Genomic DNA, 24,569 nt, shown 5'->3' on the forward strand with positions numbered 1-24,569 from the left:
TCTTTAATCCAATTATTTGCTGATGGGTGGAGTTGTGCTCCCTCTCTGTTAGTTGCCTGGCTTGTGGCAACCCAGCCCTGGGGTCTATGAACTCTGTGTGGGGTTAATGGCAACCTCCAAAAGGACTTACGCCAAGAGGCGTTTTCCAGGACTGCTGCCAGTGCCATCATCCCTGCGGAAGCCACTGCTGACCCACACCTCCACAGGAGACCCTCCAACACTAGCAGGTAGGTCTGATTCAGTCTCCTGTGGGGTCACTGCTCCTTTCCCTTGGGTCTTGGTATATGGAAGATTTTGTTTGTGCCTTCCAAGAGTTGAGTCTCTGTTTCCCTCAGTCCTGTAGAAATCCTATAATCAAGTCCTGCTGCCTTCAAAGTCAGATTCTCTGGGGATTCCCAGTCCCTTTGCCAGATCTCCTAGCTGGGAAGCCTGACGTGAGGCTCAGAATCATCACCACAGTGAAGAAGGAGAACTTCTTTGGTATTATTGTTCTCCAGATTGTGGGTGGCCTAGCTGGCAGGTATAGGATTTTATTTTATCATGTTTGCACCTCTCCTAGTGCCTCATTGTGGCTTCTTTTGTGTGTGTGTGTGTGGCTTCTTGTCTTTGGGCATGGGGTATCTTTTTTTTGGACATGGGGTTCCAGCATCATCCTGTCAATGGCTGTTCAACACCTTGTTACGATTTAGGTGCTCTTGCAGGAAGAGATGAGTACATGTTCTTTTACTCCACGATCTTGAACTGGAAAATTTGCACTGTTTTTATTGTACCATAGACTCCCTCAATCTGGCACTGAATTCACTAGGCTGCAATTATTAATTTAAAATTTGTGAAGAGACTGAAGATATCACTATTCTTCTCTACATGCCCAATATCTGGTAACACAGATGTCATATTTAGCTCAATATTTGTCTTATTAAAGAATATATAAATATTTGTAAAAACATAGAAAAGAGATGCTTAATCAGCATTTTATAACCAGCAAATCTGGCAATTTGGACAAGAAGCTTTTAAAACAACATAATCCTGAAACAAGAATTGATGCTTTTGAATTGTGGTGTCGGAGAAGACTCTTGAGAGTCCCTTGGACTGTGAGGAGATCCAACCAGTCCATCCTAAAGGAGATCAGTCCTGGGTGTTCAGGGAAAGGACTGATGCTGAAGCTGAAACTCCAATACTTTGGCCACCTCATGCGAAGAGCTGACTCACTGGAAAAGACCCTGATGCTGGGAAAGATTGAGGGCAGGAGGAGAAGGGGACAACAGAGGCTGAGATGGCTGGATGGCATCACCAACTCGATGGACATGGGTTTGAGTGGACTCCAAGATTTGGTAATGGACAGCGGGGCCTGGTGTGCTGCGGTTCATGGGGTCACAAAGAGTTGGACACGACTCAGTGACTGAACTTAACTGAATCCTGAAACAAAATAATTTTCATAAACCAAAATATTCCCTGGAAATTTAGTCATCTTTACCAGAAATATCTCAACTTTCTCCTAATGTTCCTTTTGCTGTTTTCCCTAATACTCATTTAATAAGTATTTTAATATCCTTCCCTAAATCTCTCCTATCTCAAACTCTCAACTCACTTCCTGACAAGCTCTACAATCCTACAAATAGAATTAGAAATCAATATAATTCACATTCTCTGTGGTTTTCCACAGATATGATAATCAAATATTTCAGAAAAAAATCTAGAAAATATGTTTTATCCCTGTTTTCTGAAATCTTTGAAGTATGGGAGAAATAAAGCAAATTTTACTGAAAACAAACTGAGTTATCACCTCAAGAGTCTGAAGTTCAGAGGTCCTCAAATTGTTTATGGGAATAAGTAATCTAGAGGAGCATTTAGACTACACTCAATCAGCTGCATGAATAAAACCATTAAAAAATCTTGATACTTTAATGTAAGCTGCTGCTGCTGCTGCTAAGTCGCTTCAGTTGCATCCGACTCTGTGTGACCCCATAGACAGCAGCCCACCAGGCTTACCATAAATGGTTATACCATCATTATTTCTGTGCCAATAAATATCTTATTAGCCAAACATTTTCTAGACTACATGCTGCTCTTCAAGTACCCTAAAACAAGAATTAAAGCTTAAAGAATTTCACTTAAAAATATCACCATTAAAAATTTTGTGGATTGAGAGAGACTCTAAAGTTGTGAACTACCAGAAAAATAATAATAAAACCATTTTGTTATGCAGGTTTCTTACATAAAGATTTCAAATAAAATATTTCTGATAGAACTAGTACAATTTTGAATATTTGGTTCTTCACTGTTCTCTGGGAGTGACATTGAAGTAAGAAGACTGGAATATTTAAGTTCCTTTCTAGCTAGGGATAATCATACATTCATATCAAATATTCAAGTGCAAAGAAAAAGTAAAACACATACCAAAGCTTTGTCTACCACGATATGCATTTCTAGATAAAGAGGAATTAAATCAGTTGAAACAGTTGATTCTGGCTAGAAAAAAGAACAACAATATTTAAAGAGTTGAAAACTTTCACAACTTGTTTATTCTAAACTTTTAGAATATTTAGACCTTTATTTAATCATAGTTGAAATATATACATACATATACACTTAAATTATAAGACGATGCTTTGATATACTTATGCAATGTGAAATAACTGCCACAATCATGCTAATTAACATATCAACTCTCATATAGTTACCATTTTCTTTTTTCTTGTATGTGTGTGTGTGTGTGGTAAGAGCACATAAGATCAACCCTCTCAGAAAATTTAAATTTTACAATAGAATATTGCTTACTACAGTTATGCTACTGTTTATTAAATTTCCAGAACTTACTCATTTGCATACATCAAACTTTATACCCTTTAACCAACATTTCCGTGTTTCTGTTGGTCTGCAGCCTCTGAAAAATACCACTGCACTGTGTCTATGAGTTTGACTATTGTAGATTCCACATAAAAGTGAGATGTAGTATTTGTCTTTCTGTGTCTGGCTTATTTTACTCACATAACATCCTCAGTTCAGTTCAGTCGTTCAGTCTTGTCTGACCCTTTGCCACCCCGTGTGCTGCAGCACGCCAGGCTTCCCTGTCCCATGACCAACTCCCGGAGCTTGCTCAAATTCATGTCCATTGCATCAGCGATGCCATCCAACTATCTCGCCCTCTGTTGTCCCCTTCTCCTGCCTTCAATCTTTTCCAGCATCAGGGTCTTTTCCAATGAGTCCGCTCTTTGCATCAGGTGGCCAAAGTATTGGAGTTTCAGCTTCAAAACCAGTCCTACCAATGAATGTTCAGGACTGATTGCCTTTTAGGATTGACTGGTTTGATCTCCTTGCTGTCCAAGGGACTCTCAAGAGTCTTCTCCAACATCACGGTTCAAAGCATCTATTCTTCAGCACTCAGCTTTCTTTATGGTCCAACTCTCACAACCAAACAAGACTACTGGAAAAACCATAGCTTTGACTAGATGGATTTTGTCGGCAAAGTAATGTTTCTACTTTTTAATATGCTGCCTAGGTAGGTCATAGCTTTTCTTCCAAGGAGCGTCTTTAAATTTCATAGATGCAGTGATTTTGGAGCCCAAGAAAATAAAGTCTTTCACTGTTTCCATTGTTTCCCCATCTATTTGCCATGAAGTGATGGGACTGGATGCCATGATCTTCGTTTTTTCAATGTTGAGTTTTAACATCCTCAAGATTCATCCATATTGCCAAAAATGGCAGCACTTTCTTCTTAAGGCTGAGTAACATTCCACTATATTGATAAATGTACATAACAATTTATTTAATCATTACTTATCCAGATACTCAGATTGGTTCATATTTTTGCTACTGCAGATAATGCTTCAGTGAACACAGGCGTGCATATATGTTTTCAAGTTAGTGCATTTATCTTCTACTAAGAAGAATTATGATTTCAGGTCTTATATTCAAGTCTTTAATCCATTTTGAGTTTATTTTGTGTATTGTATAAAAGTTATCCATTCATTCTTTTGTATGTCACTGTCCAGTTGTCCTAATATCGTTTATTGAAAAGTCTGTCCTTTCTCCATCATATATTTTTGGTTCTTCTGTCATAAATTTATTAAACATACATATTTGGGTTTATGTCTGTCTGTTGGGTTTATTTATAGTCTGTTCCACTGATCTGGGTATATCTTTTCATGTCAGTATAATATTATTTTAATGAATATAGCTTTGTAATATACTCTGAAATCAGAGAGTTTGAAGACTCCAGCTTTGTTTCCTTTCTCAAGATTGCTTTGTTATTTGGTGATTGTAGTTCCATACAAACTTAGGGATTATTTTCCTGTTTCTTTGAAAAATACCATGGGAATTTTATAGGGATTGCACTGAATATGTAGATTGCTTTGGGTAGTATGGAAATTTTAACAACCTTGATTCTCCCAACCCATGAGCATGGAATATCTTTCCATTTGTTTCTGTCTTCTTCCATTTCTTTCACCTGTATCTTGTAATTTTCAATATAGAGTTCTTTCACTTCCTTGGTTAAATTTATTCCTAGGTATTATATCCTTTTTGATGCATTGTAAATGGGTGTTTATTTCTACTTTTGACAGTTTATTAGTGGTGTATAGAAACACAACAGATTTCTGTACATTTGTTTTGTATCCTGCAAGTTTACTGAATTTGTTTATTAGTTTCAACAGTCTTTCTGTTATGGAGGCCTCTTAGATAATCATCAAGGCTGCAGCCTGAGAGGCAGACTTCTAATTACATGCACATCTATTGGCTAAGTGTAATGTTTCCCAGACACTTCAGAGGGTGAGTGCTATCTTTGAGTGCTCCATCTGCCCTAGTTTTTAAAAGTATTAACCCAGTTTTTGAAGCTGCCCTCCAGGGAATGCTCCTTGATTGCCTGGCTCTGGTGGCTAGGGGGCTTGCATTTCTGAGACACAAAGGACTGCAACTATTGAAGGATGGCTCTTGGCAAGCTGCGAATCCCAGAGCACTGTGTAGATAACATACTGAGGAAGGCTTCAGGTTTAGCACACATCCAGTGCAAACGACAGAGCTTCTCTCAAGGAATGCAGTCTGTGGACACCATCTTGGCACACTCCCTTTGCCTTGCTCCAGCTCTCCAATATCTCCCAGAAAAGAGCATATACACTTATTTGAAGCCCCAGATTTTATGACTGCTGCTAAGGAAACACTGCTAGATATCCTGGAGAACAGTCCGTACACTTGCAATCCCACAGGACTATATACATGTGCATACTTTTGAAAGCAGCTGCTTGAGGATCTAGTTTCCAAACAACCAGAATCTAAGTACTAAGAATCTCCCCTTCAAGACACTAATATGCTACTTGGATAAGCACAAAGTTTTGAGAGATGACAAAGAGCTGGAGCAGGGTTGAACAACAAGTTTCACTCTTACACAAGGACACGCCAAGATTAGGAGAGGTGGTTTTTCATCTACTGTATAAAAACCAACACAGAAAGTCAAGCAAGATGAAAAAACAGAGGACTGTGTTCCAATTGGAAGAACAAGATAGAAAACTCATAAAAAAAAAACTCAGTGAAATGGAGACAGGTAATTTACCTGATAAAGAGTTTAAAGTACTTGTCTTAAAGATGCTCACTGAACTGGAGAGATGAGTCAATGAATATAGTGAGAACTTTAACACAGAGAGAGAAAATACAAGAAACTATCAAAGAGTAGTAACAGAACTGTAGAATACAATAACAAGTGAAAAATACAGTAGAAAGGGTCAACAGTGGAGTAGGTGAAGCAGAAGAAAAAAACTCAGTCAACCCAAAGAAAATGCAGTGGAACTCAATAAGAGAAACAAAAAGAAGAGAGAATTTAAAATAGGAAAGATAGCATAAGGGGCTACAAAATAATAAGGTAACAAACATTTGCATTTACAGAAGTCCTAGAAGGAGAAGAAAAAGGGGTAGAAATTTTTTCTGTAGAGACAATGATTGAAAACTTCCCTAATATGGGTAAGAAAACAGACATTTGGACTAAGGAAGCCCATTTTTCTAAAAATGCAAAGATCCCCACTCCAAAGCATATTATAATTTTAATGTCAAAAGTAAGAGCCACAAGAGAAAATGTTTTACATACAAGGGAATTGCTATAAGACTATTAGCAATTTTTCAGCAAAAAACTCTGCAGGCCAGAAAAGAATACCACCATATATTCAGGATGCTAGAAAAAAATTATAACTATCTTTTCTTCAACTCTGAATGATAAAGCTTCGAAGATTTACAGACAAATAAAAATAAAAGAGTTCATCAATATGAAACCAGTCCGACAAGAAATTTTAAAGGGACTTATTTTAGTTGAAAAGAAAGTGTACTAATTAGTGATAAGAAAATAATTTTGAAACGATGAAGATGAAAAGGTAACATATCAAAACATTTGAGATACAATTAAAACAGAAGAAAAATTGTAATATAAATGCCTAACTTAACTTTATACCTGAAGAAACTAGATAAACAGGAGCAAACTAAAACCAAATCTACCAAAAGGATGAAATATGAAATAGAAATTAGAGAACAGAGCTTTTATCAAGATGGAAGAGTAAATAGATCCTGAGCTCACTTCCTCCCACAACCACATCAAAATCACAACTATCTTCAGAATAATCATGCATGAAAAAGATTAGAACTTACCAGAAAGGATCTTCTACAACTAAAAATATCAAGAAGGAACCAAAGAGACAGGTAGGAGGAGCAAACTCACAAAATAATGAAACTTACAGCAACCTACAAACTGGAAAATAATTATACTACACAGATTATCCCATGGGAATAAGAGTTCTTGAGCCCCATGTCAAGCTCCCTAGTCTGGGAAGCAGCACTAGAAATCCAGCACTGGGAAGATGAGCCCCTTCAAAGCATTTTGCTTTGAAGTAGAGTGGAGCTTAATTTCAGGATCTTCACAGGACTAGGGGATAAAGAGATGTGAGTCCCAAGAGCACACACAAAATCTTACGTGCACCAGGACCCAGGGCAAAAGAATATGACAGGTGCCTAAGCTAGACCCACCTACTGATCCTGAAGAGTCTCAATAAGCAGGGGACGGCTGCAGCTCGCACTGGTGATATAACCGCTGATAGTAGGCATATTTGGAAACATTCAACCATGTGAACACTGCTACTAGTGGCTGCAATCTTGACACATTAGCATCAAGACCTACTTAAGACCTGGAATGCATATGACATCCCCTACAGAAGGCCAGTTCTCCAAAGTTGAGAAATGTAACCAACCTACCACATACATAAAAACACAAATAGCAATTTAGATTTTAAAAAAAAAAAGGCAAAAAAAATACATTCCAGTAGAAGGAACAAGATAAAATTTCAAAAGAACTAAGTGAAGTAGAAACAGACAACCCACCCAAGAAAGAGGGCAGAAGAATGATTATAATGTGACCAAAGAACTGAGGAGGACAATAGATGCACAGAGCAAGAAGTTAGAAGTTCTTAACAAAGAGGTAAAAAAAAAAGAAAGAAAGAAAGAAAGAATGACCAGAGGTGAAGAATAACTGAATGTCCAAGGAGCAGTGGCTGCACGGGTGCAGGAGGGCCAAGAGGAGCCACTCCACGTTCAAGGTCAGGAGGGACGGCTATGAGGAGATACCCCTCATCCAAGGTAAGGAGCAGCGGCTGCGCTTTGCTGGAGCAGCCATTAAGAGATATCCCACATCCAAGGTAAGAGAAAACCAAGTGAGACAGTAAGTGTTGCAAGAGGGCATCGGAGGGCAGACACACTTAAACCATATCACACAGACCACAGCCCGGTCTAACTCAATGAAACTAAGCCATGCCCTGTGGGGCCATCCAAGACAGGCAGGTCATGGTGGAGAGGTCTGACAGAATGTGGTCCACTGGAGAAGAGAATGGCAAACCACTTCAGTATTTTTGCCTTGAGAATCCCATGAACAGTATGAAAAGGCAAAATGATAGGATACTAAAAGAGGAACTCCCCAGGTTGGTAGGTGCCCAATATACTACTGGAGATGAGTAGAGAAATAAGTCCAGAAAGAATGAAGGGATGGAGCCAAAGCAAAAACAATACCCAGGTGTGGATGTGACTGGTGATAGAGGCAAGGACCGATGCTGTAAAGAGCAATATTGCATAGGAACCTGGAATGTCAGGTCCATGAATCAAGGCAAATTGGAAGTAGTCAAACAGGAGATGGCAAGAGTGAACATCGACATTCTAGGAATCAGTGAACTAAAGTGGACTGGAATGGGTGAATTTAACTCAGATGACCATTATATTTACTACTGCAGGCAGGAATCCCTTAAGAGAAATGGAGTACCTATCCTGGTCAACAAAAGAGTCTGAAATGCAGTACTTGGATGCAATCTCAAAAACGACAGGATGATCTCTGTTCGTTTGCAAGGCAAACCATTCAATATCACAGTAATCCAAGTCCATGCCCCAACCAATAATGCTGAAGAAGCTGAAGTTGAACAGTTCTATGAAGACCTACAAGACCTTCTAGAACTAACACCCAAAAAAGATGTCCTTTTCATTATAGGGGGCTGGAATGCAAAAGTAGGAAGTCAAGAGTTACATGGAGCAGCAGGCAAATTTGGCCTTGGAGTACAGAATGAAGCAGGGCAAAGACTAATAGAGTTTTGCCAAGAGAACGCACTGGTCATAGCAATCACCCTCTTCCAACAACACAAGAGAAGACTCTACACATGGACATCAACAGATGGTCAACACCGAAATCAGATTGATTATATTCTTTCCAGCCAAAGATGGAGAAGCTCTATACAGTCAGCAAAACCAAGACCAGGAGATGACCGTGGCTCAGATCATGAACTCCTTATTGCCAAATTCAGACTTAAATTGAAGAGAGTAGGGTAAACCACTAGACCATTCAGGTATGACCTAAATCAAATCCTTTATGATTATACAGTGGAAGAGAGAAACAGATTTAAGGGACTAGATCTGATAAATAGAGTGCCTGATGAACTATGGACTGAGGTTCATTACATTGAACAGGGACAGGGATTAAGACCATCCCCGTGGAAAAGAAAAGCAAAAAAGCAAAATGGCTGTCTGGGGAGGCCTTACAAATAGCTGTGAAAAGGAGAGAAGTGAAAAGCAAAGGAGAAAAGGAAAGATACAAGCATCTGAATGAAAAGTTTCAAAGAACAGCAAGGAGAGATAAGAAAGCCTTCCTCAGCTATCAGTGCAAAGAAACAGAGGAAAACAACAGAATAGGAAAGACTAGAGATCTCTTCAAGAGAATTAGAGATACCAAAGGAACATTTCATGCGAAGATGGGCTTGATAAAGGACAGAAATAGTATGGACCTAACAGAAGCAGAAGATATTAAGAAGAGGTGGCAAGAATACACAGAAGAACTATACAAAAAAGATCTTCATGACCCAGAGAAACAGGATGGTATGGTCACTCACTTAGAACCAGACATCCTGGAATGTGAAGTCAAGTGGGCCTTAGAAAGCATCACTATGAACAAACCTAGTGGAGGTGATGCAATTCCAGTTGAACTATTCCAAATCCTGAAAGAGAATGTTGTGAAAGTGCTGCACTCAATAGGCCAGCAAATTTGGAAAACTCAGCAGTGGCCACACGACTGGAAAAGGTCCGTTTTCATTCCAATCCCAAAGAAAGGCAATGCCAAAGAATGCTCAAATTACCGCACAATTGCACTCATCTCACATGCTAGTAAAGTAATGCTCAAAATTCTCCAAGCCAGGCTTCAGCAATACTGAACCGTGAACTTCCTGATGTTCAAGCTGGTTTTAGAAAAGGCAGAGGAACCAGAGACCAAATTGCCAACATCCGCTGGATCATCGAAAAAGCAAGAGAGTTCCAGAAAAACATGTATTTCTGCTTTATTGACTATGCCAAAGCCTTTGACTGTGTGGATCACAATAAACTGTGGAAAATTCTGAAAGAGATAGGAATACCAGACCACCTGACCTGCCTCTTGAGAAACCTATATGCAGGTCAGGAAGCAACAGTTAGTACTGGCCATGGAACAACAGACTGGTTCCAAATAGGAAAAGGAGTATGTCAAGGCTGTATATTTTCACCCTGCTTATTTAACTTATATGTAGAGTATATCATGAGAAACGCTGGGCTGGAAGAAGCACAAGCTGAAATCAAGATTGCCAGGAGAAATATGATATGCAGATGACACCACCCTTACTTATGGCAGAAAGTGAAGAGGAACTAAAAAGCCTCTTGATGAAAGTGAAAGAGGAGAGTGAAAAAGTTGGCTTAAAGCTCAACATTCAGAAAACGAAGATCATGGCATCTGGTCCCATCACTTCATGGGAAATAGATGAGGAAACAGTGGAAACAGTGTCAGACTTTATTTTGGGGGGCACCAAAATCACTGCAGATGGTGATTGCAGCCATGAAATTAAAAGACACTCACTCCTTGGAAGGAAAGTTATGACCAACCTAGATAGCATATTCAAAAGCAGAGAAATTACATTGCCAAGAAAGGTCTGTCTAGTCAAGGCTATGGTTTTTCCAGTGGTCATGTATGGATGTAAGAGTTGGACTGTGAAGAAAGCTGAGCGCTGAAGAACTGATGCTTTTGAACTGTGGTGCTGGAAAAGACTCTTGAGAGTCCCTTAGACTGCAAGGAGATCCAATCAGTCCATTCTGAAGGACATCAGTCCTGGGTGTTCTTTGGGAGGACTGATGCTGAAGCTGAAACTCCAGTACTTTGGCCACCTCATGTGAAGAGTTGACTCATTGGAAAAGACCCTGATGCTAGGAGGGATTGGGGGCAGGAGGAGAAGGGGACGACAGATGATGAGATGGCTGGATGGCATCACTGACTCGATGGACATGAGTTTGAGTGAACTCTGGGAGTTGGTGATGGACAGGGAGGCCTGGCGTGCTGCAATTCATGGGGCTGCAAAGAGTCGGACACAACTGAGCATCTGAACTGAACTGAACTGATAGTAGATTAAATGATACAGAGGAATTGATCAGTGAGCTGGAAGAGAGTAGAAGAACTCACTGGTGATGACCAGAAAGAAAAAAAGAATGAAAAGAAATGAAGACAGTTTAAAAGATCTCTGGGGCAATACCAAGAACACTAATATTCACATTATAGGGGTCCCAGAAGATCACAGAGAGAAAAAGCCTGACAAATATTTCAAAAAATAATAGCTGAAAACTTCTGAAAGCTGAAGAATGAAACGGTGAAGCACAGAGACTATCATACAGGATTAACCCAAAAAGGAACAAACCAAGACATATTATAATCAAAACGGAAAAAAATGAACATAAAGAGAAAACAGTAAAAGCAGCAAGAGGAAAAGAAAATCAACTAATATAAGAGCACTCCCTTAAGGCTATTAGCTGATTTTTCTGCAGAAACTCTTCAGGCCGCGAAAAAATTGGCACCATATATTTAAAGTGATAAAAAGGAAAAAGCTAAAACTAAGAGTATGCTACCAAGCAAGACTTTCATTCAGATTTGATGGTGAAATCAAAGGGTTTACAGACAAGTAAAAATGAAAAGAAATCAGCACAGTCAAACCAGTTTTACAACAAATGGTAAAGGAACTTTTCTAGACAAAATAAATAAATAAATAAAAGGCTACAACTAGAAATAAGAAAATTACAAAATAAGTTCATCGGCAAAGGCAAACATACAGTAAAGGTAGGAACTCATACATACACAGAGTAACTGGGAAGGTTAAAAGACAAAAGTAAAATCATCTGCATCAACAAAGAGCAGTTAAGAGATACACAAAACAATCAAATGTAAAAATGTGATACTGAAAATAGTAATTGTGAGAAGAGAGTACAAATGCAAGTTTATTTAAATGCATTTAAAATTAAGGTATCAGCAACATGAAATAATCACATATATACACAGACCTCATGTTACCTCCAACACTTTGGCCACCTGATGTGAAGAACTGACTCATTAGAAAAGACCCTGATGCTGGGAAAGATTGAAGGCAGGCGGAGAAGGGGACAACAGAGGATGAGATGCTTGGATGGCATCACCAATGCAATGAACATGAGTTTGAGCAAGCTCTGGGAGTTGGTGATGGACAGGGAAGCCTGGCGTGCTGCAGTCCATGGGGTTGCAAAGAGTCAGACACAACTGAGGAACTGAACTAACTGACCCACAGACAAAAATCCATAATAGATATACATACAAAAAAGAAAACAAATTCTAAACATACAACTAAAAATACTCAACAGTCATCAAAACACAAGAGGAGAGTACAAAAGAGGAAAAAGGAAAAAAAGATTTACAAAACAAATCCAAAAACAATTAACAAAATGGCAACAGGAACATTAATATTGATAATTATCTTAAATGCAAAGAAATTAAGTGTTCTAACCAAAACACATACAGCAATTGAATAGATACAAACACAAGACCTATATAAGTGCTGTTTACAAGAGTCTTGCTTCAGATCTAGAGAGACACACAAACTGAAAGTGAGGGGATTGAAAAACATATTCCACAAATGGAAATCAAAAGAAAGCTTAAATAGCAATACTTATATCAGATGAAATAGACCCATTTAGAAACAAACTTACAATAAAAATTGTTACAGGGAACCAAAAAAGGACACTACATAATAATCAAGGGATCAATATAATATGAAGATATAAAATTATAAATATATATGTGCCTAACTTATATGCAGATTACATCATGAGAAACGCTAGGCTGGAAGAAGCACAAGCTGAAATCAAGATTGCCAGGAGAAATATCAATAACCTCAGATATGCAGATAACACCACCCTTACTTATGGCAGAAAGTGAAGAGGAACTAAAAAGCCTCTTGATGAAGCTGAAAGAAGAGAGTGAAAAAGTTGGCTTAAAACTCAACATTCAGAAAACGAAGATCATGGCATCTGGTTCCATCACTTCATGGGAAATAGATGGGGAAACAGTGGAAACAGTGTCAGACTTTATTTTGGGGGGCTCCAAAATCACTGCAGATGGTGACTGCAGCCATGAAATTAAAAGATGCTTACTCCTTAGAAGGAAAGTTATGACCAACCTAGAAAGCATATTGAAAAGCAAAGACATTACTTTGCCAACAAAGGTCCGTCTAGTCAAGGCTATGGTTTTTCCTGTGGTCATGTATGGATGTGAGAGTTGGACTATGAAGAAAGCTGAGCGCCAAAGAATTGATGCTTTTGAACTGTGGTGTTGGAGAACACTCTTGAGAGTCCCTTGGACTGTAAGGAGATCCAACCAGTCCATTTTGAAGGAGATCAGCCCTGGGATTTCTTTGGAGGGAATGATGCTGAAGCTGAAACTCCAGTACTTTGGCCACCTCATGTGAAGAGTTGACTCATTGGAAAAGACTCTGATGCTGGGAGGGATTGGGGGCAGGAGGAGAAGGGGACGACAGAGGATGAGATGGCTGGATGGCATCACTGACTCGATGGACTTGAGTCTGAGTGAACTCTGGGAGTTGGTGATGGACAGGGAGGCCTAGCGTGCTGCGATTCATGGGGTCGCAAAGAGTCAGACACGACTGAGCCACTGAACTGAACTGAACATAGGAGCACCTCAATATATGACAAATATTAACAGATATAAAAGGAGAAATCAACTGTAATACAAGTGTAGTAGGGAACTTCAACACCCCACTTATATCAAGAGACAGATCATCCAGACAGAAAATCAATAAGGAAAACATAAGCCTTACATAACACAACAGACCAAATGAACCTAATTGATATATATAGAGCATTCCATCTGAAAGAACAGAATACATGTTCTTTTCAAGTGCATATGGAACACTCTACAGGATAGATCACATGGTATGCCACAAAACAAGCCTTAGTAAATCAAAGTAACAGGCATCTTTTCTGACCACAATTCAATGAGACTAGAAATCAACTATAAGAAAAACACTACAAAAACAAAAACACATAGAAGGTAAACAGTATGCTACTAAACAACCAATGGATCACTGAAGAGATCAAAGAGAAAATCAAAATGTATGTAGAAACAAATGAAAACACAAGGATACAAAAAGAGAAATGAAAATGAAAACATAAGGATCCAAAACCTGTAAATGCAGCAAAAGTAGTTCTAAGAAGCCAGTTTACAGCAATGCAAGTTTACCTCAGGAAACAAGAGAAATCTCAAATAAACAACAGAATATTACACCTAAAGCAATTAGAGAAAGACCACCATATAAAATCCAAAGTTAGTGTAAGGGAAGAATTCATAAAGATCAGAGCAAAATAAATGAAATAGAAAGTGAAACTAAAAGCTGACTCTTTGAAAAGATGAACAAAATTGATAAACCTTTAGCCAAACTCATCAAGAAAAAAGGGAGAGTGTCCAAATGAATAAAATCAGAAATTAAAAAAGAGAAGTTACAATTGACACCAGAGAAATACAAAGGATCATAAGAGACTACTAAGAGCAATTAAACATCAATAAAATAGAAAGCCTAAAAAAAACAGATAAATTATTAGAAAGGCACAATCTTTCAAGACTAAACCAGGAAGAAACAGAAAATATAAACCAAACAACCATAAGTATTAAAGTTAAATCAAAAAAATAAATAAATAATAAAGTTAAATCAGCAATTTTAAAACTCCAAACAAAAGCATCAATGTTCATCAGCAATATTGGCCTGTAATTTTCTTTTACTGTATCTCTGCTTGGTTTTAGTATCAGGGTGATCGTGGCCTCATAGAATGAGTTTGGAAGTGTTCTTTCCTTCGCAACTTTTTGGAATAGTTTCAGAAGGATACATGTTAACTCTTCACTAAATGTTTGGTAGAATTATCCTGTGAAGTCAGCTGATCCTAGACTTAAGTTTTTGGCCACACAATGCAGCATATGGTATCTTAGTTCCCTGACCAGGGGTTGAACCTGCACCACCTGCACAGAAAGCAAGGAGTCTTAATCACTAGACTACCATGGAACATTGATGCAAAAATCCTCAACAAAACACCAGCAAACCAAATCCAATGACATATTAAAAGAATCATACATCATGATCAAGTGAGATTTACTCCAGGGAGACTAACGAGTTTTCAATACTTGCAAATCAAGCAGTGTGATATATGACATTAACAAACTGAAGATAAAAACTTATGATCATCTCAATAGATGTAGAAAAGGGTTTTGATAAAATTCAACATTGATTTATGATTTAAAGCAAACTCTCCAGAAATTGAGCATAGAGAATCTTTTCTACCTCAACATAATAAAGACCATATATGACAAATTTGGCTCAGACAGTAAAGCATCTGCCTACAATGTGATAGACCTAGGTTCAATCCCTGAGTTGGGAATATCTCCTGGAGAAGGAAATGGCAACCCACTCCAGTATTCTTTCCTGAAAAAGCCCATGGACGGAGGAGCCTGGTAGGCTACAGCCCATGGGGTCGCAAAGAGTTGGACACAACTGAGCAATTTCACTATGACAAATCCACAGCTAACATATATTCAGTGGTGAAAAGCTGGACACACTCCCTGTAGGATCAGGAACAAGAGAAAGATGTCCACTCATACCACTTATATTCAACATGATTTTGGAAGTCTTGATCACAGCAATCAGAGAATAAAAAGAAATAAACGTAACCTAACTTTGAAGAGAAGTAAAACTGTCACTGTCTCCAGATGACATGTTACTATTCATAGAAAATCTTAAAGACACTACCAGAAAACTATTTGAGCTCATGAATGAATTTTGTAAAATTATAAGATACAAAATTAATACACAGAAATGTTACATTTTATATACTAACAACAAAAGATTAGGAAAGAAATTAAGGCAACAGTCCTATTAACCACCACATGAAAAAGAATAAAATACCTAAGAATAAACCTACCTGAGAAGTCAAAAGACTTGTATTCCAAAATCTTTAAGATGCTAATGAAAGAACTTGAAGACAGAACAAACAGATGGAAAGATATACCATGGTCTTACACTGGGAGAATCAATACTGTCAAAATGAACATATTGCCTGAGGCAATTCAGTGTAATCCCTATGAAATCACCAAGACATTTTATACAGAATTACAACAAAAAATTTTTAATTCATATGGAAATACTAAAGACCCTGAGTAGACAAAACAATCTTGAGAAAGAAAAACGGAGCTGGAGGAAATCACATTCTGTCCTCAGATTATACTACAAAGTTACATAATCAAAACTGTATGATACTGGCACAAAAATAGACATATAGATTAATGGAACAGAATAGAAAACCCAGAAATAAACCCATGCACTTATGGTCAATTAATCTAGGACAATGGAAGCAAGAATATAAGACAGAGAAAAGACAGTCTCTTCAATAAGCGGTGCCAGGAAAACTGGACAGCTGCATGTAAAACAATGAAATTAGAACATTCTCTAACAACACATTCACAAAAATAAATTTACAGCGGATTAAAGACCTAAATGTAAGACTGGGTACTGTAACACTTCTAGAGAAAAACACAGGCATGACACTCTTTGACACAAATCAAAGCAGTATCTTTTTGGAGCCATTTATTAGAGTAATGGAAATAAAAACAAAAATAAACAATTGGGACCTAATCAAACTTCTAAGCTTATAAACTTTTGCACAGCAAAGGAAACAATAAACAAAACAAAAAGACAACCTATGAAATGGGAAAAATATTTGTAAACAATGAAACCAACAAGGGATTAATCTCTAAAATGTACAAATAGCTCATAGAGAGCAATATTAACAAAAACAACTCAATCAAAAAAATGGGAAGAAGACCTAAATAAACCTTTCTCCAAAGAAGACATAAAGATCACCAATAGGCACATGAAAAGATGATCAACATCCTAATCGAAATGCAAATCAAAACTGAAAAGGGGTACTACCTCACACTGGTCAGAATGGCCATCATTAAGAAGTCTACAAATAACAAATTCTGGAGAGGGTATGGAGAAAAGAGAACCCTCTTACACTGTTGCTAGCAATGTAAACTGATACAGCCACTATGGAGAATAAACAGTATGGAGATTCCTTTAAAAAGTAAAAACAGAGTTACCATATGATCCAGCAAATTCCACTGCTCAGCATATATCCACAAAAGATAAAAACTCTCATTCAAAAAGATACATGCACCCCAGTGTTCAGAGCAGCACTATTTACAATACCCAAGACATGGAAGCAACCTAAATATCCATAAACAAATGAATGGATAAAGAAGATGTGTTATATGTATATAAAGGCATATTAGTGAGCCAAAAAAAAAAAGAATGAAATAATGTCATCTGCAACAACATGGATGGATGTAGGGATTATCACTTTAAGTGAAGTAAGTCAGAGAAAAACAAATATCACATGATATCATTTATATGTGGATCTAAAAAGGTGATATAAATGAACAGGGAAGTATATTCAATTCTTCTAGTAACCTATAACGGAAAAGAATCTGAAAAAGAATATATGCATACATATGTATAACTGAATCACTTTGCTGTACCCTTGAATCTATTTCAACATTGTAAACGAACTAAACTCCAATAAAAATTTTAAAAATTGAAAAAACTACCATTATCCAGCAATTCCACTTCTGGGTCTTTATCCCAAGGAAACAAAAATCACCATCTTGAAGAGATTATCTGCACCCCCATGTTCAATGCAATATTATTTAGAACAGTTAATACATGAAAATAACCTAAATGTCCATCAATTGATGAATGGATAAAGAAACTTGGTGCATGCATACATACATACACACACACACACACACACACACACAAAGGAATGTTACTGGCCATTAAAACGAAGGAAACCTTGCCATTGCATCAACATGATTGGACCTTGAGAGCATTTTGCTAAAGGAAATGTCAGACAAAGCAAGACAAATACCATATGATCTCACTTATATGTGGAATCTTAGGGAAGAAAACAAATACAAAATACCAGACTCATAGGTACAGAAAAAAGGTTGGTGGTTGCCAGAGGTAGGTACTGTGAAGTGGGATAAATGGGTGAAGGTGATCAAAAAGTATAAATTTCCATTATAAGATAAATAAGTTCTGGAAATAGAATACACATCATGGTGATTATAATTAACAATACTTCAATGTATATTTGACAGTTTCTAAGAGAATTAATCTTAAAAGTTCTCAGCACAAAAAAAGAAAATTGTACACTATATATTGTGATAGATGTTAACTATTTATCGCAGTGATCATTTCACAATATATTTATCAAATTATTATGCTGTATACCTTATACCAACACACTGCCAATTATACCTCAAGAAAACTGGAAGAAAATTTTTAAGTAAAAATAGCTTTTAAAATATAGTAACATATTTTAGATATTTAAAAAGCACAACCAAAGACAAAATGTCCCACTATACAAAAATACAGTAAAAAAGGATCTGACAGAATTTGGCCAGAACACCAACAATGTCCACCATACTGGTTAATCTAAGCCATTATAGATTACTCTCCTAAATTCTTAGAATGAAAATAAAATTGTTCATATTTAGTAAATAAAATTTCATTTTAAAATATATATGTGTTTGTGTGATAGCATTGAGTACTTTGGCACTCCATGTACATTTCATTGTACATTTCAGACCTGTATTATTTTGGATATAGGATTAGAAGCTATAACAGAGACACAAGAATAATGGATTAAACAAATTGGAGTTTATTTCTCTCTTATATTAAAAGACTGAAGAGGCATGGTGATTTAGTCTTAAAAACTCCTCAGGAGCAAGGTTCATTCTACCTTACTGCTCCGCTACGTACAGTATCATTGCCATCATTGTGGACTAGGATGTACCAATATGTTCACACTGCAGCCAGCAGGAAAGGGCAAAAGAGAAGAGGATAAGCTTTCTTTTTTTTTTTTTTTTTTTTTAAGTTTTTTTTTTTTTTAATTTTATTTTATTTTTAAACTTTACATAACTGTATTAGATTTGCCAAATATCAAAATGAATCCGCCACAGGTATACAAGAAGTATATGGAAGTGTTCACAATATATGTTCTCCTTGGCTTCTGTCAGTTTTTTTTTTAAAAAAAATAGACCAAACTCATCAGAATTTAGCCAGACATGTAAAAATTAAGACATTTCTCAACCTCTCTTGCACCTAGGTAGAATTTTGTGACAAAGTTATAGATACTGACATGTGACAGATGTAACGTGGATACTCTATCTAGATGTGACACGTTACATCTGTCACATGTCAGTATCTATAACTTTGTCACAAAATTCTACCTAGGTGCAAGAGAGGTTGAGAAATGTCTTAATTTTTACATGTCTGGCTAAATTCTGATGAGTTTGGTCTATTTTTTTTAAAAAAAAACTGACAGAAGCCAAGGAGAACATATATTGTGAACACTTCCATATACTTCTTGTATAAACTATGCATATTAATGCCACTTTTACTTGGCAAAAATATTTTCTCTTTCATAACTACTTTTGTGAGGACCAAAACATGCAGTTATACAGGTGAACAATTTACATTGGCCATACATGGCAATTCAACTTATGACATTTTAATTATATCTATAATTTAATTAATGCTGATTTCTTGGTTATAAATGCAGATTTCATAAATATTTGATTAATTGATAATTTCCAGGAATACAGAGATAAAAGCAGGAAGTGAGTTTTTAACATTTATATTGAATATGCACTAATATGCATAGTTTATAAAAAGTAAATGATTGTTGCAAAGAGAAAAAGGTAATGTATGTTTCAAAGGAAGTTGTTAAGGCTAAGAAAAGGTGAGAATGTTAAAGAAAAGTAGCTACAGCTATCTAACGGGTTAATAAATTTCCTTTAAAAATAAATAGAAACAATAACTGCCTTGAAAGAGTAATAAAACATACACAACTCACTTTTTCACTTATAAAAATGTTATAGTCCATTGGGTTTTGTTCTGTATCTTTATTTTCAGTAAGAACTGCAAATTCATTCTTTTCATTCCCTAGTTTGTAAAGAAGATGCTGAAATTCAAATGCAGATTCCAGAGGCTCAATTCCGTAAGAAACATTTTCGAACTGTAATATTCCTCTGTAAAATTAAGGACAAAATTTTACTGATTTTAATTCTATTTTATAATTCTAATTTTAACCAATTCTATAATTAATTCTATATTATAAAACTCTGACAGAATTCCAAAAAGAGGATGAGGAGGAGGAAGGAAAGAGGGGAAGGAGAAGAAAGAAAAGATACAGAATGTTTTTGGGCTCTGTATTTTGTCCCACAGTCTTTGTATTTTGGAGATGACTCTGAAGAGACCAAAAATAAAAATTTTCCCAATTCCAAAAACAAACTATCCATCTAATTTTCTTTATGGTTATAAACATAGCTGAAATTATTAAATCAGAAATTACATAATCAGTTGCTTAGGTATGCAGCAGTACTGTGTACACAGCATTACGTGATCAAGTCACTCCCCTGTCCTCCAAGTCAGTGATTTAATGAAAGCAATAGCATATAGAAATCTGTAAAAATTTTGATCTGTTTTGCACTATAATGATTACATTGCTTGTATAACAAAAGGATACATAATGAGCAATTTTATCCATAAAATAAAATTTAGCAGTAATTATAAGGCATTTATGAATTTTGTTTATGTACATAATCTGAATAAGAAATTTAAGTAATAAAGAGTAAACAACTTTTATAAGTATTCTTCCCTGAATATAGGTAACAGTTCTAGCGACTATTCTCTAAAAACCAAATTTTAGAATTCCATGTAAAAAGCACCAAGTAAAATTCATTTGTGAAAACAAGGATCCTATACTACAAAAATGAAGATGAAGAATGTCCTGACAGAATGGAAAGCCCTCCAAGCACAAAGGAGGAAACTTTACGACTCTTAGAGAGTTTAAGACAGTGATATTACTAGAAAAAATGAGTAAGTACTATAATAATTATTATTTGTCTATACAAAAGTGCTTCCTCTCTCTGCAGATGATTTCCCGTGTGAAAAGGCATGCTTCGTTTATGCATTTTTATATCTCCAAACACTAGTCTAGTAACTGGTACAAAAATATTCACTGAAAAAAAGCTACCCAGAACTTAGCTCTTCCAATTTGTTGTAGTCAAACATGTTCATCTGTCATTTCCACAATAAAGAAAAAAAGCAAGGACACCAGGAAATCTAAACTTTCAAGGAAGTTGTGAAAAGTCTCTGGTCTGTCTGGGAATTGAGTAGAAATAAGAGAAGAAACATATTCAGAGGAATATATCATTCAGTGGTATGATGGGAATATCCACATGGGAATATTCTCCACATGGAAATCCTCCACCAGCTCCACACTTAGAATAAACTAACCAGTTCACTGCAGCCAAATATCACAACTATGGTGTTTGCATATTAAGGACAAAATATACATAACCTCAGTCCAGAGCACGTGCTAAGTGTGACATAAGAATTCGGATATCCTTCAATATATCCTTGGTAGTAGCATTGACCCTAGAAGGGAGAAAGTAAAGTAGTTACCTAGGAGTTGACAAAACTGTCTAATGACTTCTTTACTTTTTATACTTAGAACTTTCTGAATACTTTTCATAGGCTCTATACTGTTTATCGGAGAAGGCAATGGCACCCCACTCCAGTACTTTGCCTGGAAAATCCCATGGATGGAGGAGCCTGGTAGGCTGCAGTCCATGGGGTCGCCAAGAGTCGGACACGACTGAGCGACTTCACTTTCACTTTTCACTTTTCATGCATTAGAGAAGGAAATGGCAACCTACTCCAGTATTCTTGTCTGGAGAATCCCAGGGACAGGGAAGCCTGGTGGCTGCTGTCTATGGGGTCACAGAAAGTCGGACACAACTGAAGTGACTTAGCAGTAGCAGTATACTGTTTATATCATTGTGAATAAAAAGACATTCAGAAAAAAACATCTCCCAGGTTTGCCACTTTCACTATATTAATGCCATTTTTCAGTTCAATGCTTGGTGTATTAATTTACACCCTGTTTCCAAGGTTTTATATCATATTTTAGGTAAAATTATTTTCCAAAATATAAATTTAGGTCATTAATTAAAAGACAAAGATTGTGACTCTGGATATTCTTTCAATTCTGATAGTCTGCTAAAATGAGATGTCTAAAATTTAAGGTCACAAAAAAAAATTGAAGATCTAGAAAAAGATATACCACACCAACACAAACCAAAAGGATAACTCTGAAGCAATACTAATATTGGAAATGTAGACTTTAAGGCAAAAAGCATTACTAGAGATAAAGAGGGACGTTTCTTAATGATAAGAGTTTCAATTCACCAGGAAGATATAAATATTCCAAATCTGTATTCACTTAATAACATAGCTTCAAAATATAAAAAGTCAAAAATGAAATAATAATGAAAATAAATGCATAATCATACTAAAGATTTTTAAGCAGACATTTCTGTCAGTAACAGGTAAGTCTAGCATTCAGAATCTATAGAGGACTTGAATAGAACGTTAACCTCATAGAGATAGAATACTACACTTTAAAACTATATGTAATACACTTTTCTTGCACAGAGTTCTTTTTTAACTACTTTTTACTGAAGTATATAGTTAATTTACAATGTAGTAGTAGCTTCAGGTTCTTGCCTGGAGAATCCCAGGGACGGGGGAGCCTCGTGGGCTGCCATCTGTGGGGTCGCACAGAGTCAGACATGACTGAAGCGACTTAGCAGCAGCAGCAGCAGCTTCAGGTGTACAACAAAGTGATTCAGTTATACATACATACATACATATAAATGTACTCTTTTTCAGATCCTTTTCCATTACAAGTTATTACAAGACATTGAATATACTGTGCTATACAGTAGATCCTTGTCATTTATCTATTTTATAAATAATCACATGTATATATCAATCCCTAAGTCCTAATTTATCTCCCCCTCCACCATCCTTTCTGATAATCACAAGTTTTATTTTTCTATGTCTGTGAGTCTATTTCCATTTTGTAAATAATTTCACTTATATCATTTTTTAGATTTCACATATAAGTAATATCACATGATATTTGCCTTTCTCCATCTTTTTTCACTTAACATATAAATCCCCAGGTCCATCTTTGTTGCTACAAATGGCATTACATCATTCTTTTTTATGGCTGAGTAACATTACACTTTCTTTTTAAAGAACACAGAACATTTACAAAAATGAAACCATATTTTGAGCCATGAAACACAACAATAAACTTTAAAGGACTGAAATCACACCAAATTCAGTCTCTGACCACAGTGCAATTAACATGGAGATATAGCAAACATCATTACAAACAAAAAAGGAAGATTATATAATTTCTACAATTTCATGGTGCTATATATTTTGGTATAAATCAATGTAATTTTTCTTATTAATGCACTCTTCTATGTTAGAAGTAAGGGGAGCAAGAAGGAGCAATAAAAGGAAATTAATGGTCCTTTCCAATTAGAAGTAAAGTAATATATATCAATAATACTCAACAAATTTTTATCATATGCTATGTGATAGGCATTTTTCTAGGCACTAGGGAGGCATCATGAATAAAACAGACCAAAAGCTCTGGTCAAATGAAGATTATATTGCACTGAGGGAACAATAAATAAAGTATATGATACATCATATATTGATAACCACTATGGAGAAAAACAAAACAGGAGAGGTAAAAGAGTACGAAGATTAAGAGTGCAATTTAAAATAGGAATTGGACTCCCCTGGTGGTCCAATAGTAAAGAAATCTGCCTGCCAATGCAGGGCATACAGGTTTGATCCCTGGTGCACATGATTCCAGCAAGATTCCACATGCTGCAAGGCAGCTAGGTCCGTATGCCACAACTACTGAAGCACCTGCACCCTGGAGCCCAAGCTCAGCAACAAGAAAAACCACAATGAGAAGCCTACCCACTGCAACTAGAGAGCAGCCCCGCCAGCTGCAACTAGAGAAAGCTCACTTGCAGCAATGAAGACCCACCATGGCTAAAAGTATAAAAAAAAACATTTTTTTAAATTTGAAATCTGGACTACTCAAGGACTAATTGGATGGTTTTGAGCAAAGAACTGAAGAAAATGAGCAAGTAAAACATTGTATCTTGGGAAAGAGCAAACATATGGATCAGAGGAAATAGAGAAAAGTTCTTGAAAGGAGAACATGTCTGGTATGTTTAAAGAACAGCAAGGAAGCCAATGTGACTTGAACACAATTACTAATGTAAAGAGTAACAGGAAATGAGGTCACAGAGGTAAAGAGGATCAGACTGTGTAAAGCCTGCAGGATACTAAAATGATTTTCACCATTTTACCCTATTTAAAGGTTTTTATTTATTGATTTTTATTTTTGGCTGTGCTGGGTCTTTGAAGCTGCATGTGGGCTTTCTCTTATTGGTTTTCACTTTGTGAACAATAACTCATCCCATGAAGGCTTCTGAGTAGAGAAGCAACAAGATCTGACCAGGTTGGTTTTTTGTTTTGTTTTGTTTTGTTTTGATCCAACCAGCTTCCCTGGTGGCTCAGAGGTTAAAGCGTCTGCCTTCAATGTGGGAGACCCAGGTTTGATCCCTGGGTCAGGAAGATCCCCTGGAGAAGGAAATGGCAACCCACTCCACTATTCTTGCCTGGAGAATCCTATGGACGGAGGAGTCTGGTAGGCTACAGTCCATGGGGTCGCAAAGAGTCGGA

General features: G+C 36.6%; 1 protein-coding gene across 1 annotated transcript in view; it reads right to left on the reverse strand.

The window, feature by feature from the left end:
• Window positions 1-24,569, reverse strand: part of ADAM32 (ADAM metallopeptidase domain 32) — a 176,570-nt gene that overhangs the window by 126,961 nt on the left and 25,040 nt on the right. Inside the window, exons 5-7 of the mRNA XM_025278234.3 lie at window positions 21,307-21,383; window positions 19,798-19,972; window positions 2,398-2,469 (exon numbers count right to left, since the gene is read on the reverse strand). Coding sequence (XP_025134019.3) covers window positions 2,398-2,469; window positions 19,798-19,972; window positions 21,307-21,383 — 324 coding nt within the window. The remainder of the gene's footprint in view (window positions 1-2,397; window positions 2,470-19,797; window positions 19,973-21,306; window positions 21,384-24,569) is intronic.

The sequence above is a fragment of the Bubalus bubalis genome, chromosome 1, assembly GCF_019923935.1.
Source record: "Bubalus bubalis isolate 160015118507 breed Murrah chromosome 1, NDDB_SH_1, whole genome shotgun sequence".
Classification (NCBI taxonomy): Eukaryota; Metazoa; Chordata; class Mammalia; order Artiodactyla; family Bovidae; genus Bubalus; species Bubalus bubalis.